Raw genomic sequence first — 15,500 nt, 5'->3', positions numbered from 1 at the left:
TACTTGCTCAGGCATGGACCAACATGGGCACACTGGTCTATGAGGGAATTGGGCTTGTTTGCAGGCAGCTTGGAGTGGCTGTCACATATCAAACCCAGTGGAGCAAATCACAGCGTTTCCCCAGAGCGATTGCACAGCCGGATTGGATAGAAGGGAGAAAGAAAAACAACATGCCTCGATCAGGTTTCTGCTCTTTAGAAGGCTGGCGTGTGGCTGATTGGGGTTGGATAGATGACGGTAGCCTCTCACAAGGAGCTCCAATTTCGAAGGGGGTTGAAAAATGTGAAAGTAGTCACCCAAAGGTCACACAGACTAAGCTATACAACCAACAAATAGCATACAGCTTCAAGTCACCAATTTTAGCTCAATTTTAAAAGTCAACAATTTTAGCTAAATTTTGTAGACAACAAAAAAAGGTCAATTGTAAAATAAATTGTCAACAGAATACAGATATATAACACAGAAGTCACTTTCAAACTAAGCAGATTTCTGTTGGTCAGTGTGTTGAATTTGCATGTCCAACTTGAACATGAGCTCAATCTGCATGGGGAACTTTTTTGCCCTCCCATGAAACTCCCAATTCCTATTAGAATGGCATAATGCAGCTTTTGTCGAACAATAAACATCCAATTTATCTCAAATTATCGTCGCATCTGAATGGCAAGAAAGAAATAAGAATATATGAATAATTTAAACTCTCTGTTTTTCATTCAATAGCTCTAAACTACCACAACAGTACGAAGCAATGTGTTAAACTCCATAAATAAATAAATAATTAAATAAATAAATGTAAAATCCAAGTACCAAAAAGTAAAAAATTAGTACTTATGAATTTCAAAGTAGCTATGTGATGAATAAACGAAAATTTAAGTCATTACTAATTCTCAAATTAAATACGACATTTGTTCATGAGACACGTGCAATCCAATGATTTGATATTATTGACGTCCAACCTGTGGCACCATATTTGATTTGAAATCTGGCTTCACAAAAACAAAAGAGTCTCAACTTTTGAGATGCCATTTATCATTTTGGATTTTTCTCAGGGAGTTTGATTGACAGGCGATCTGACCAATCATTAGGCAGAATCTAATTAAAGAGCCACAAAACGGTATTTATTGCTTGAATTTCTTAAAAAATGACAACATTTGAAAGCTGAGACTTTGTTTCATACCTAAAGTAACCTGCTCTGTCTGGCGTGTTGTCAGTTTCCCTATTTGCTCCGTGATGTATTTTTCACTGCGTGAGAACATGATGTGTAGTGTGAGAGCGGACATAGCACCAGTAACTAAGGGGGGCGGGTCTTTGCGAAGGGTCAATGAGTACGCAAAAAAAGCTGTGTGACAATTCCTCAAAATTCTCCTTTTGTGTTCCACAGAGAGATGAACAGGGTTAGCCACAACATGAAGGTGAGAAAATGATTGAAGACTACTCATTTTTGGGCCTTTGCTTTATTCGAAAATGTGGCACGTTGTTTGTATGATGATATTAAGAACGCAAAACATGATTAAATGCTCATAATGCAATATGCTCCAACATATTTCAATGAGGAACGAGCCTCTAATATGAGTATGCACTTGACTGAACATAATCCAGATTACATAATGAATCATATGAATCATTATGCAAATAAACAGATCAGCTTGATGCTCCACTGTGAAATGCCACAGACATGAATGAATATTGGGAGCAACATTTGCATTTTGAAATTGAAAGAACGAATGTTTGTAGATTATTTTATAAGTCATTATATTATAACTAAAACCTGTGATTTGCTGGACAAAATAATAATACCTACCATCTGTTTGTTTCCATTAAATCAAATCAATTTATAGATCAACTGGTGTTATTCTTTGAGGATGAATTATTAGATTTCTCATAATGCCAACAAGAGATGCCCATGTTATGAAGATCCACTGAGATTTACTCTAGATGTAAACTAGCTTCTTTTGCTCAAAACTTGAAAAAGAATCAAAAGATCTTGAGGACTAAGAGTGTTTCACGCTCATACAAAAACCTCTTGCAATATGGCACGATAACCTCTGAGGGCCTTTTCCAACCTCACCACCTGCTCACACTGTCTGTGCCATGGGCAAGCAGGCCAAGAAGTGAAGAATATATGTGTGTATGTGTGTGTATTCTTGTCTTCGGGTCAGCTACAGTAGGCAGCTACAGTATCTTTTAAATCAGACTCCACATTGACATTCTATGTGGATGGACTATAAAAGAACCTTTTGCTCTCCGGGCCATGTTTTGATCACGTCAAACACATCTGCTTGAAAGGTTAAATGCTGTATTTGCCTGCAGAAGATGTGCTTTCCCATGCGTGATTCAGCGAATGTCCTCCTAGACTAACTGTCATCTCCATCTACACGCAGTCTCCCATCTCTCTCTCATTCCCCAAGCCATTGGTCAATCGCTCTGAATCAAGCACAGCTGTCTGACTGCATGCAGGCCATTAGATCGATACTTTACACATGCAAGCAGAAGTGGCATTAACAGCAGAGAGAGGGAGGGACAGCGCTCAGAGCGCACTGGACCGTGAGGCAGCATCACCACAGCCGAAGCTCAGTGCACAACAGGAAATGCTGTACAGCAATGCAGTATGGGAGGAGTTGCAAGCAGGTGTAATCAATCAGTGTCCCTGCTGCAGGACACTCATGACATGCCCCCTTCAATACAACAGACAGGACAATTCCAGTTTTTACCCCTGGAATAGGCACTTAAAACTGTAAGCTTTAGGGGCCATTTACAAGGGATGTGTTGTTTTTTAATGTTTCTATGTAAGCATACACTATCTCACTGGTTTTTCAAGGACTCACAGCATGAGCAATGCATTGGGGAAATTGAGATTTTTTTTAAAGCCTGGGTGGTCAACCCTCTCTGTAAACCTGTGGCGCCGGTTCTTTTTTTTTTTTTTGGAGATTCTTAATGCTGCAAGCTGCTCATCAAACCAGAGCATCACAATATCTTGATTTCAAAGAGATCCAGGAAAGGGAGGGTCACAGGAAGCTTTGTAAGGATAGGCAAGCCTCTCCTTTGATGAAAGTTTCTCTCTTCTCTCAGTCATGGATATGTTGGCTAATGCCTGGCATTTGAAATGGCAAAGCTCAAACAAGGTTCATAAAACCACAGCAAGCCCAAGGGAAAATCCTTCCCGTATTTTTATCTTTTCATTCTCTCACTCTCACGCACACACAGAGTCAATCTGAAATGCATTACCCAGGATCTGGTGGCCAGCTCTGTATGGGGTTGGAATATATTGAATAGTGAAAAACAAAAATTGATAATGGACTCCCAAACCCCTTTATCATCATCAGATTAAATTCACATTTCACTGCAATTGCTGGTCTGGAAAAATATGTATTGATTAAATAGGCGGGACTCCTTAGATGCCTCTTGAGGGAGATTTCTGGGTTAAAACTGGTGCGCTGGTGGGAAGCGAACCTGCGTGAAACAGAAGTTATAGAATTGGCCAGTCGCTCCCTTCACTGCAGCAAAAGTGAGAGAACGAGAGAGAGAGAATCTCATGTATCCCAAGAGAACTGAAGAGACAGACAGTCTGAAAGAGTGAGACACTTCAGTACCGACAGCCTGTCAAGAGTGAGAGAGGCATCTGTCAGACCTCACACACATACACGGACACACACACACACACACACACACACATTCTTGGTCACTTGCTTTCTACCTCTCTCACTCACTCTCACTTTGTTTCTGTCTGTCTCATGTGTTCCCTATTTAGATAACACAAAATTTATGCAGACCTGCATACTGCAGCAGTTTAAAAATGCAGCTTTTTGCACTTTCAGTGCCTGCATTTCAGGCCCTGCTACACTGAAATATGCCTGCTGATAATACGATTATAAATACTTATAAAGTGATAATACTTACAATTTACTTACAATAACATACAATAAAAAACAGGACTGGCCAACTATACAAGGTGTTTCCTTGCCTGAGGCCCCAGATGCTAGGATAGGCTCCAGCATCCTTGTGAAATGAAATGAAATAAAAATAAAATAAAATTTTAATTTGGCTCATATCTATAAATAATATTCATTTTTACATCCTCATGACCTTCAAAAAATAAAATAAAATTCTAATTCATAGCTGTAGAAAATTTTTATTTTAATAAGAAAATGTTTTCATAGTTTTTTGTGCTTTGTTGAGAGCCAATTTGAATTCTACATTCTGGTTTTTGCTTAAAAAAATCCCATAACTCTCTTTATTTCTTGCACTGTTTTTCTTCATCTTTCATCGCACACACAAACACATATTCTCAACCCAACATTCAGAGTGACCAGCGATGCATCTTTGGCCTTCATAGACAGCTGTATGTATTGTTGTGAGCAGTGAGAGTCATCCATGCTGAGTGGAACCCCATAAAGCTGTCTGTATGAGCGACTCTAAGAAGCTTTCACTCCTGCAGAATCATCACCTTCTCATGCAAAAGTACAATGATGACGAAGGAAATGTATCAGCAAACTGTCATAGCAGAAATAGTCCACACAAAGCTGCTCAGACAGCAAATCACAGTCTGAACTGCTTTAAAATAAAGCAGCTCAGCTCCGATCTCCTAGACTGGCCTCAGGAGACATATGCTGCGTCCAGATAAACCACTGCTCCTCGTCACTCAGAGCTGCAGGGAACACCTAGGTCGAGAAGTCGTCAGGGGTCAGGGTCAAAGGTTAAAAGGGAACGGCCCGAGTTCAGCTAGAGAGCAGGTGCTGAGGTCAGAGAAGTATTGCTGGGCAGATCTTGTGATATTCTGTTGGGTCCTGTGACATTTTACTTTCAGAGTGGTCTTTGATGAATTTCAGTAATCTAAAGCTCTTGGTAAATAAAGAAATCTGTTGCAGATAGCCACATCAATCAATGCATCCTGACCAAAAGATGGTTTGTGGATCAATACTGCTTAACCACGCTAACATTCAAAAGTTGTTTTGTTTTTTTAAGAAATTAATACTTTTATTCAGCAAGGACGCATTAAATTGATTAAAGTTGACAGTAAAGACTTTTACATAGTTATATAAATAAATAAACTTTATATTTATCAAAGATCTAACAGTTTTTCACAAAAAGATTAAGCAGCACAAGTTGATAATAATAGTGAATGTTTCTTGAGCAGCAAATCAGCATATTAGAATGATTTCTGAAGGATCATGTGACACTGAAGACTGACGTAATGATGCTGAAAATTCAGCTTTGCCATCACAGGAATAAATGACATTTTAAAATATATTAATATTTTTTGTAAAATTGTAATACTATTTCGCAATATTACAGTTTTTATAGTATCTTTGATCAAATAAAAGCAGCCTTAGTGAGAATAAGAAATATTTGAACAGTAGTGTATTGTTTTTAACTGAACCCACTGTTGAATGACAGTCAAATAACAAATACAGTCATCTGTGTAAGTAAAACAGGACAGCATTTAATAGCCTCGGAGTAAAGCTCCATACGTTTCCCCGTCTCTGAAATCATATGTTCTCTATAAACTGAAATGAGATCAGCATAAAAACACTATAATGAGAAAGTACATCTGTGGCTTTTGCTCTGCTGTACAGCATGAAGCAGACAGATTGGAGCAGCTCTTATTAAATGTCTTAAAAGGATTTCAAAAAGCTCTAAGTGATTATGTCTGGCAGACCCTCCATCGGAGCGCTGACTTTCACAATAGCAACGGGTTAAAGCTTTCCTAAAGATTAAACATTCACCACACTTCCTACTTATAACAAAGAAACCCAGTGGCTTTGAAGAACAAATTGTGCTTGATATATTCAGGAAATATTTCGTTTCAACAGACAAATGGACCACAAGAGTTTGGACTCATAAAAATGGGATAAAATATTATTAATAATATAAAATGAACTATGAAATAGTTCATTAAGCAATTAAAATCATTCATAAGATATGGATTTCTAGACCCATACTTTTTATTGTATTAAAGCCAAATGAGAAAAAAAATGTAAGACGGGATATAAAATGTATATCTTTATATTATGTATACTTTATAGATATTATATATATCTTTATATTATGTATACTTTATATTGTCCATCGGGAATTGATTGGATTGCAATCGTTTCATATGAGTGACAGGTTGCTGGAGGGGAGGGACTGAAACTTGGCTGCCTATTGAACCACTATTGGCCAGTATGGCCACTCATCTTGGCTACCGGTTATTGTTTTTAATTGAAAATTACAGGGGAACAAGTTAAAAAATAAAAAAATCATGATATGCACTGATAAATAATTTACAATAAATGCTGCAAAATTCTATAACTAAAGAATAGTCTGTTTTGCTTTCGTGATGAATTTAAATATTGTGGCTGATCTGATCAGCATGCAGCTACATATAATCATACATGATTCCTGACCCCTCAATTTCCAAGCATTTTTCAGTCATCTGTGACCAGAATTCATTTAGTCTATTTTCCAGATTTTTCCATGGCCTTTTAAGAATTTAGTAATCGCTGTGACTTTTCCAGGCCTGGAAGTCAAACTCATATACCTGATATTTCCAAGTTTTCCAGTAGTATGGGAACCCTTGTACTTTGAGCCCTAATCACATTTCCCTTAAAAAGGCTACAGAAAATGTGAAAAAGGTTAAAATTATTTAATCTGTCATATAAGTATTTAAATGAATATATTAATATAATCCTGAGACTTGGTTTAACACAACTCGTTCAAGTGTTTTTGCAATGAAAGGTAGAAGGGAAAGATATTTTTATGATGAAATTTTTATGACAATATTTTTGATGAAATCCGAGAGCTTTCTGATTCTGCATAGACAGCAATGCAACTGACATGTTCAAGGCCCAGAAAGGTAGTAAGAACATCGTTAAAATAATCCATGTGACATCAGTGGTTCAACCTTACTTTTATGAAGCTACGAGAATAATTTTTGTGTGCAAATAAAACAAAAAGAACAACTTTATTCAACAACTTTTTTCTCTTCCCTGTCAGTCTTTGACGCATGTTCACGACAGTACCACGTATGCATGTTCTGACGTAGAACCTGGATGCGCTGCGCAAGCAGAGGAATGCACACGCATGCGAAGTGGTACTCTTGTGAACGTGCGTCAAAGACAAGGAAGAGAAGAAATTGTTGAATAAAGTCGTTATTTTTATTTTCTTTGCACACAAAAAGTTCTCTTATGGCTTCATAACATTATGATTGAACCCCTGATGTCACATGGGGTATTTTAATGATGTCCTTACTACCTTTCTGGGCCTTGAAGGTGGTAGTTGTGGTGACTGTCAATTAATGTACATATTGCAGAAATGTACGGAAAAATCAATTTAAGACGTAATAAAACAGACGATGAACACTATTAACAGCAATTATTATATGATGCAATCAAACTTATAGCAAAATGTGGTAGTTCTGTATGTTGTTTCAGGGTTGGCATCATCTGAGGTCCTCTGAGGGGTTGGACCTCAGATGATGCCAGCTGGCCAATCGGCCAATAGCTGGCCAATCAGAGCACACCTTGCCTTTTCAGACCGATGAGCTTTGTAAAAATCGACGCGTTTCAAAAAGGCGGGGCATAGAGGAGAAACAATAATGTACAGTATGTGGAAAATAATGTGTTTTTTTTACTTTAAACCGCATAAACACATTTCATTACACCAAATACACAAAATAATGTTCTTTTTAGCAGCATCATATGACCCCTTTAAGGGTTTGGAACGACGTGAGGGTGAGTAATTAATGACAGAATTTTCAATTTTGGGTCAACTATCCCATTAATTAATTTAACTAAAAACACAAAAAAAAAGAAAAGAAAAAAAAAAAGATGAACAACATCAAACTGACATCATATTTTTGAGATTGTGTTAGTAATAAATTAATTATAAATTACATTATTTATTTTTTTTATTACCAGAGGTACTCATCAGTTTAGATAAATGGGTCTGAATAATGTCTTGGGAGTCTTTGAGTCAAAACGGTTGAGAACCACTGATCTAGAGCTACTAATGACTAACTTAAATTTTATCAGAAAAGGCACCATCACTAATAAAAAAGGGAATGCTGAAATTTGAGCGTCTACAGTAGAAGGCTACAATTCCTCACATAAAACAGCAAAGAAAGATGCAGTATTTTGTAATGAATGCTTTGTTTGGCCAAAGACAACATCATACTGTACTGAGGAAGTGGCACACTTACCGTTTGTTGTGTCCTCGTCTGTGATGCATTCCCGAATGGAGTCTGTTAGACCAAGACTGGCTGCACTGGGCAAAGGGCCGAGGAGCGCTGTCAGAGGCACATGTGTGGCCTGACTGGAGAGCGGTACTGTATCCCTACTCCCCTCCTGATCCTCCATTCCTCCCTGGTTTCCCTGTTCAAGCACCTGACTGATGAACTCCTGGTTGAGATGTTGAGCTGCTGCCTCCATTTCCTCATCCTTTGGGTCTTCGTCTCCAGTCATCCCAGAGGCCAAAGACACACAGTCATCATCTGAAAGGGTGTTACAGCATGAATCAAAAACCAATATCTGCACGTGAATCAGCATAAAACTAGACAATAATCTCTATTAAAGGTGCCATAGAATGGAAAACTGTATTTACCTTGGCATAGTTGAATAATAACAGTTCTGTACATGGAAATGACACACCATGAGCCTTAAACACCATTGTTTCCTCCTTCTTATGTAAATCTCGTGCATGCAAAAGACCACTGAAAAATAGGCGAATCAGAACATAACACCGACTGTGAGTGCAGGGATGGGTTGGTGTCTGTATTCAGAAAGGCACGGAAAACAAATAACGTGCGTTCTAATAAAATAACACGAGCCACTAAAGGGACATGGTTAGCTGCTTGCTAGCGGTAGCCTGTTGCATTACAGTACACAAGATTTCACTTACCACATAAACAGTGGTGCGATCGCAAATCTCGAAAGTGAAAGTAAAACGCGATCGTGCATTCAATGGTATTTCAATGCCCCACATATTAATAGCGGCTCCCTGATGCCCGCATTTTTTATACAGTATAATTACCCAACAATATAACTGCGAGAGACAGTACAGGGACATGTAAAACAGTTTCTGGAGATTTTTTGCCCTTACCTAAGCCATATACCTTCTATCAGAGAACAATTTAAAATATTGTATCAATGCATTCTATGGCACCTTTAAGAACAAATATCATCAGCAAACTGTGCTCAGATGTGTCTAGTTGTACTAAATAAACATGCAGAGCACTTGATTTGATCTACCTTCTCTTGCGTAGGAGGCATAAATCCCTCTCAGTTTGGTTCTGCTGCTCGCTGCCAGCTGTGTCTCAATCTCATCGCGGTATGAGTTGATCTCACCTGCAGACAACATCCAGACACATACACATAAGCCTGATGTCTCTGATTGACAGTTTGATTTTTCATCTGAAAAAATATTTTAGCATGCAACATGAATTCCCTGGTAGAGTGTGTTCAGATTACGTATGCTAATGGAAAGTCAAGTAATAACGTATGGTCCTAATATATGGAGACATTTATGGAAACAGCTGCTGTCAGTAAGATGGGCACTCCAAACCACAAGGGAATTTGCCATTCATAATCATTGGAAAAATTTTGAAATGCTTAGTGTAGCTGAAATAACGCACCGCAGAGAGCATTCAGATGCCATGTTGAGTCAATAGAGAGAATCAATATCTTATTCCAGGAGGACAGACTAACCTTGATATTCCTCAAGTTTCTTGGCCAACTCCTGCTCCAGCTGAAACAATGACATTTCAATTAAGAGAACCATTTATCCAGAGTCTCATAGGGCTGAATTTCATATTCATAGCTTCATATCTTGTCACACACACACATATACACAAACATACACTATTGTATTGTGTCAGTACGATTTTGTAATGTTTTTGAAAGAAGTCTCTTATGCTTACCAAGTCTGCATTTATTTTATCAAAAGTATAGTAAAAACAGCCATAAGGAATATTATTATAATTTAAAACAACTGTTTTATTTTCGAATACATTACTCCAGTCTTCAGTGTCACATGATCCTTCAGAATTTATTCTAATGTGCTGATTTTCTGCTCAAGAAACATTTCCTATTATTATCAACACTGAAAACAGTTGCTGCTTAATATTTTTGTGGAAACAGTGATACATTTTTTTCAGGATTCTTTAAATAGAAAGTTCAAAAGGACAGCATTTATTTGAAATAGAAGCCTTTTGTAAATGTATTTATAAATACTGTCATTTTTGATCAATTTAATGTCTCCTTGCTCTCAACGGTCATGTTTACCCCAAATGAGTACCTGCTGCATCTTGAGTTTTTTCTGTCCTGCAACAAAAGATGGAGGATCACATTCTTTCTCAAGGTCCACTCGCATGAACTCATCGATAGTTAGGGCACTGGTGGGGGTATCCTCAAACTCTGTCAGTCTGGATGATACAGTAATTAAATTATATTTAATAATATTGACAAGATATACCCAATATTGACTGATACTAATATGGTACCGATATATACAGGTGCATCTCAATAAATTAGAATGTCGTGGAAAAGTTCATTTATTTCAGTAATTCAACTCAAATTGTGAAACTCGTGTATTAAATAAATTCAATGTTAAATGTGAGCCAAAATCATCACAATTAAAAGAACCAAAGACTTAAACTACTTCAGTCTGTGTGCATTGAATTTATTTAATACACGAGTTTCACAATTTGAGTTGAATTACTGAAATAAATGAACTTTTCCACGACATTCTAATTTATTGAGATGCACCTGTATATATTGTACATCCCTAGCTTTACTGTGACAAAATAAACGTAGGGTATTTAAGCATTATGTATCAAACATAAGTCGGGTCACTACATGTTTTGGTAATAGCAGACAATTTCTCTACATATAAAAATATGTTCAGATCTACCATGAAATTCACCTTTTTCTCAGCGTGGCCTCGCACACCTTGACAACAGATATCACCTCCTTCACTGTATGACGGAATTCATGCATACGAGCTGCTACGAGCAGAGCTGGGGGGATGTGGGAGAGAAAATGAGGATAAATGTTTTGTCCCAAACCGTATTGTTCACAATTTGTGTGACATTTCACCGTGCAAATTTACAATGTATGTTTCATGCAAAAGTGTTGAGAGTGCACTTTCTACAGTAATGGAGCATCTGTAAAAAGAATCTCTGCATATGCTGAGGTGTGTTGTGTGATATAGTAACCTGGTTAGTAGGCATTATGTAAATTGTGCTGCAGAGTTGTGTTTAAAAGAACAATAACAAAACAAGCCTATACAATCCCTTTTCCATCCACAGTCAACAAGCAAATGCTCATCCAATATATTTACAGAATATTTCTATAATTGCACTATATATTTAATACATTTTATGGTAAAACAGTAATATTGTAAAAAAAAAATACAATTTTATTTTAATATATTTTACATTTTTAACTCATTCCTGTGATGCAAAGCTGAAATTTCAGCAGGCATTATTTCAGTCTTCAGTGTCACATGATCTTTCAGAAATCATTTGTAATATGCTGATTTGCTGCTCAAGAAAAATTTCTTATTATTATTAATGTTGAGTATGTACTGTCAATGTCATACATTTTTTATGTATCCTTGCTAAATAAAAGTATTAATTTCATCAAAAATATACATATATTCTAAATTGTATCCTAAATTCAGCAAAAATCTAAGTGCAAACTTACTGATGAATTATTATTTCTGGGTGAAAACATTCCCACAAACATATGCACAGTGAGCGACTTTCTTTTTTGCTTTTATCTTGATCTTGTTTTTGCAGTGTTCTCACTCCGAGCCAGAAGGTGAAGTGTAGTTGTGTTTACTCCCCTCGCTCTAAAACAATCAACCTCAATACAGAAAACTGACATTTACACTTACCATATTCCCCTGAATACTGTGAATGATTAATGATGAATTATTAATTATTCAGATATTGCAGCAGCGGATGTTAGATGGGAAAAGTGAGACAGCAAGTGAAGGCTGAACTAGAGATGCAGGCAGGAAGACTGCCTTCTATTCCTGAGCAGTCGAGGCATCTTGCTGACGACAGAGTGCAGAGACCAACGTGTTCTGCTTCGGATCGAGGGCACCGAGATCTGTGCGTTGGTAAAGCACTTGACGTGATCTTGTTTTTATCCTTGTTATGGAACTCACTGCTCCAGTTCCCATGTCAAACTTTTAGCACATTAAGGGATTTGCTTTATGATCTGACAGATGCGCAGAACTGAAGACTGAAAAAAACATGTAGACTATTTTCATTTCGAGCTGACAAAAGAGGCGCCTAGTGAATCTTTTAACAACTTGGAGGTTTATCCAAAACAAAGAAAGGACTGAGGTTTAAAGGGATAGTTTATACAAAAATGAAGGTTTTGTTGTGATTCATATTGTTCCAAACATGTGTGATTCTTTCTTCTGTGGAATACAAAAGAAGATATTTTGAAGAATGTGTCACGGTTTTGTCCATGCAGTAATATCCAATGGGGTCCAAAAGACCAGGTGGTTTGACTATATTCAAATATCTTTTTTTTGTGTTCCCCACATAACAAAGAAAATCATACAAGTTTGCAACGACATAAGGGTGAGTAAACAAAGACAGAATTCTCATTTTTGGGTGAATAAAACCTTCAAGAGAACTTCAAATACAACAGTGTTTATCATTTGAACATTAGACAATCTACCTGCACCACACAAGCCTGATGGTCGCCGTCCCGTGTGCATCCAGTCCCTTTTCATCCTCTGCAGCAGTCTGAGAGCAGTCATCGAAACCTCATGAGTCTTTTCACCAAACTCCAACATGTGGGCGAATCGTGGAATGTACAGACATGGATCTATAGATAGAAATATACAGATCTGAAATCAGCGTCTGGACACGAACCTGAGAACATAACCTAAATATGTAACTTTGGATTGAAAACGGAGTTTGAGTTAATTACAAATCAAGCCTTCACATCTTTGTGTACCTTATTTAACTGATGCCCTTTCAAAAGATTTAAAAAAGCATAATTTTTTGTTGTTCTCCATGACTCCATGTTGAATCTAAAACACGGTCCTCCTATGGGAACCTTTAAAAGAGGCTTGGCTTAGAGTCACTCTGTGGGAGCAAATATCCCTCACTTCCACCTACTTCTAAGTCCTTGGGTAAACTCATTCTGCTGGCCCAATAAAGGAGATGGTCCTCACTGCAGAACACAAGATCCAGGGGGCGTGGTTGGATCCAGATCCAACTCCTCCCACCTTACATATACCTAAACCTACCTGTCTCCACCCCCTGATCCCTAAACCCACCCATCTCCACCCCTAAACCTACCAATCTCCACCTCCTAGATGTGGATCCAACCACACCCCCTGGATCTTGTGTTCTGCAGTGAGAGGCTACTGCAATAAAGCCCAAACATCACTGCTGTCCTAATAAGAAGGAAATTAGCTCAGCTAAGAAAGACGCAATCTATGATCCTATCTAAGGCTACACTATAGGGACTGCACCTGCACTTATGAGAGTATGTTCATTGAAATCTCCCGACTGTGTCTGTCACTGGCCTTTTTATACAGCTTGGTAATTTTATATTAAATTATAATATTAATGCAGTAGGGCAGAGCGGTTGACAGAACAAATATTCAGTACCATCTGTGAAACAGGAAATAGTTTAAGTCGTTTAAGAAAAATGTAATTTTCTCATGTAACATTCTTCGGAATGATCCATACTGTTCTGAAAAAATAAATTGATTTTCAGATTTCTATTTCAGTCATGGCTGTAAAATTATCTGATTTGTGAGACTGTAGCTGTCAGAGTTTGATTAAGGGAAAAGTGATAAATGAATACAGGGAGAAATAATCAAATAGATCTGTGAGAATTGTTGGTGGGGACGGGAAACTTGGCTTTACAGAAAAAGAGGCCTCTTGGTGAGGGTTAAGGACAGCAGTACAGGTAGGGAAAATTCTTTATAAGAAAGCCACATGCTGCATATTCCAACAACAGAGCCCTTCTGAAGCAAAAATTATGGATGATCCTCTTAATTTTGGTGCTAAAATGGGTTCTGATCTAGGTTAAACAAAGACATGCCTTAAAAGACGCACTGAGGCATCAGACGCCTCAAACTCAGTCTCTGACCTTGTCTTTCACATGTCTGATGTTTCTGTAATTGTTAAAATCATCACTTGCTTGGGGGGGGGGAAGCTTGATTTTGACACAGTGGGAGTGCTAAATTGAAAGCGATAATCAAGACCTTTTGCAATTAGTACATAGCAGAAGTGGTAACTGTATTTTTAATATACAGTTAATTCTGCAGCCCAACAAAGTGGAAATGTATAAAAATCCACATAAGACTATAGAAATGCATAACAAAGAGAATGAATAATATACGACAATACTAATTAACAACAACTGTCATCTTAAGGAAACTGCAATTATTATGCTGTTAAACCTCTAAATAGTTCATATATCATACTTTAGAGTTGTGTGGGGTGGGGGTGTAGTGACATCACAATCGCATTGCATTGTGGTATATGCAGCTGACTGAAGTGTACATATGTGTAGACTCGTGTACTCTGGGTTAAAATCGAGAGGTTGAAGGTCTGCCTGTATAAACTTCCCTTGTCCACTAAATTTACGGTACTTATCATTCATTTCTGTAGTATCTGCCAACAGTGTCACATTAATGGCTTCTGCTGGTACACACACAGCTACCTATTGCATTGTATTTTGACTGATTTGGTTTGCGTGTTTGTTTAGATCTACTTTTATGTCATATTTACACTTACTAGAAGCATTATATCCACCTTATTTTTAATGTGAGAGTGGGTGCAGCCATTAGTAAATTGAATGTGCAAGACTTGTAGTGTCTGCTTCCAGTTATTTTTAGCTATAGAAAAACAGCCTTTAATGCTGCTTGATAATGCAAACTGGAATTTCTTAGCATATTATTTTAATCTATTATTGTAATCTTAAACACAGTTTTTTGTGCATATAGTTTCACCATTTAATGCACTTTGTTATTCTTCTAGTTATTTATCTTTAGCAGTATATACACTACCATGTTAAAGGGGTCATATGATGTTACTAAAAAGAACATTATTTTGTGTATTTGGTGTAATGAAATGTGTTTATGCGGTTTAAGGTTAAAAAAACACTATTTTCCACATACTGTATGTACATTATTGTTTCTCCTCTATGCCCCGCCTTTCTGAAACGCGTCGATTTTTACAAAGCTCATCGTTCTGAAAAGGTGTGCTCTGATTGGCCAGCTATCCAGTGCGTTATGATTGGCCGAATACCTCAAGCGTGTGACGGAAATGTTACGTCCCTTACCATATTGTGATGCCCTGTCAGGCCGGAGCGACGAGACAAAAACATTAAAAAACGAATAATAAAAAAATTATAAACGAGGCATTTGTTGCATCCAGTGGGGACATAAATGCTGATTATAATGACTTGTATTGTCTTTTTACGCTTTGCATTGCATCGCGCCACGTAAACATAAAACCATGTCTGCATTTGTGAACGGAGAAA

At 37.5% G+C, this 15,500-nt stretch overlaps 1 protein-coding gene across 1 annotated transcript in view; it reads right to left on the bottom strand.

The window, feature by feature from the left end:
- The window catches only part of LOC107755207 (transcription factor IIIB 90 kDa subunit-like), a 63,312-nt gene that overhangs the window by 26,628 nt on the left and 21,184 nt on the right, over positions 1–15,500 (bottom strand). Inside the window, exons 6-11 of the mRNA XM_016571926.1 lie at positions 12,672–12,821; positions 10,897–10,990; positions 10,270–10,396; positions 9,681–9,720; positions 9,225–9,320; positions 8,177–8,467 (exon numbers count right to left, since the gene is read on the bottom strand). Coding sequence (XP_016427412.1) covers positions 8,177–8,467; positions 9,225–9,320; positions 9,681–9,720; positions 10,270–10,396; positions 10,897–10,990; positions 12,672–12,821 — 798 coding nt within the window. The remainder of the gene's footprint in view (positions 1–8,176; positions 8,468–9,224; positions 9,321–9,680; positions 9,721–10,269; positions 10,397–10,896; positions 10,991–12,671; positions 12,822–15,500) is intronic.

This window comes from Sinocyclocheilus rhinocerous, unplaced genomic scaffold, assembly GCF_001515625.1.
Source record: "Sinocyclocheilus rhinocerous isolate Xijiao unplaced genomic scaffold, SAMN03320098_v1.1 scaffold562, whole genome shotgun sequence".
Taxonomy (NCBI): Eukaryota; Metazoa; Chordata; class Actinopteri; order Cypriniformes; family Cyprinidae; genus Sinocyclocheilus; species Sinocyclocheilus rhinocerous.
This window is presented reverse-complemented; position numbering and strand designations above follow the sequence as displayed.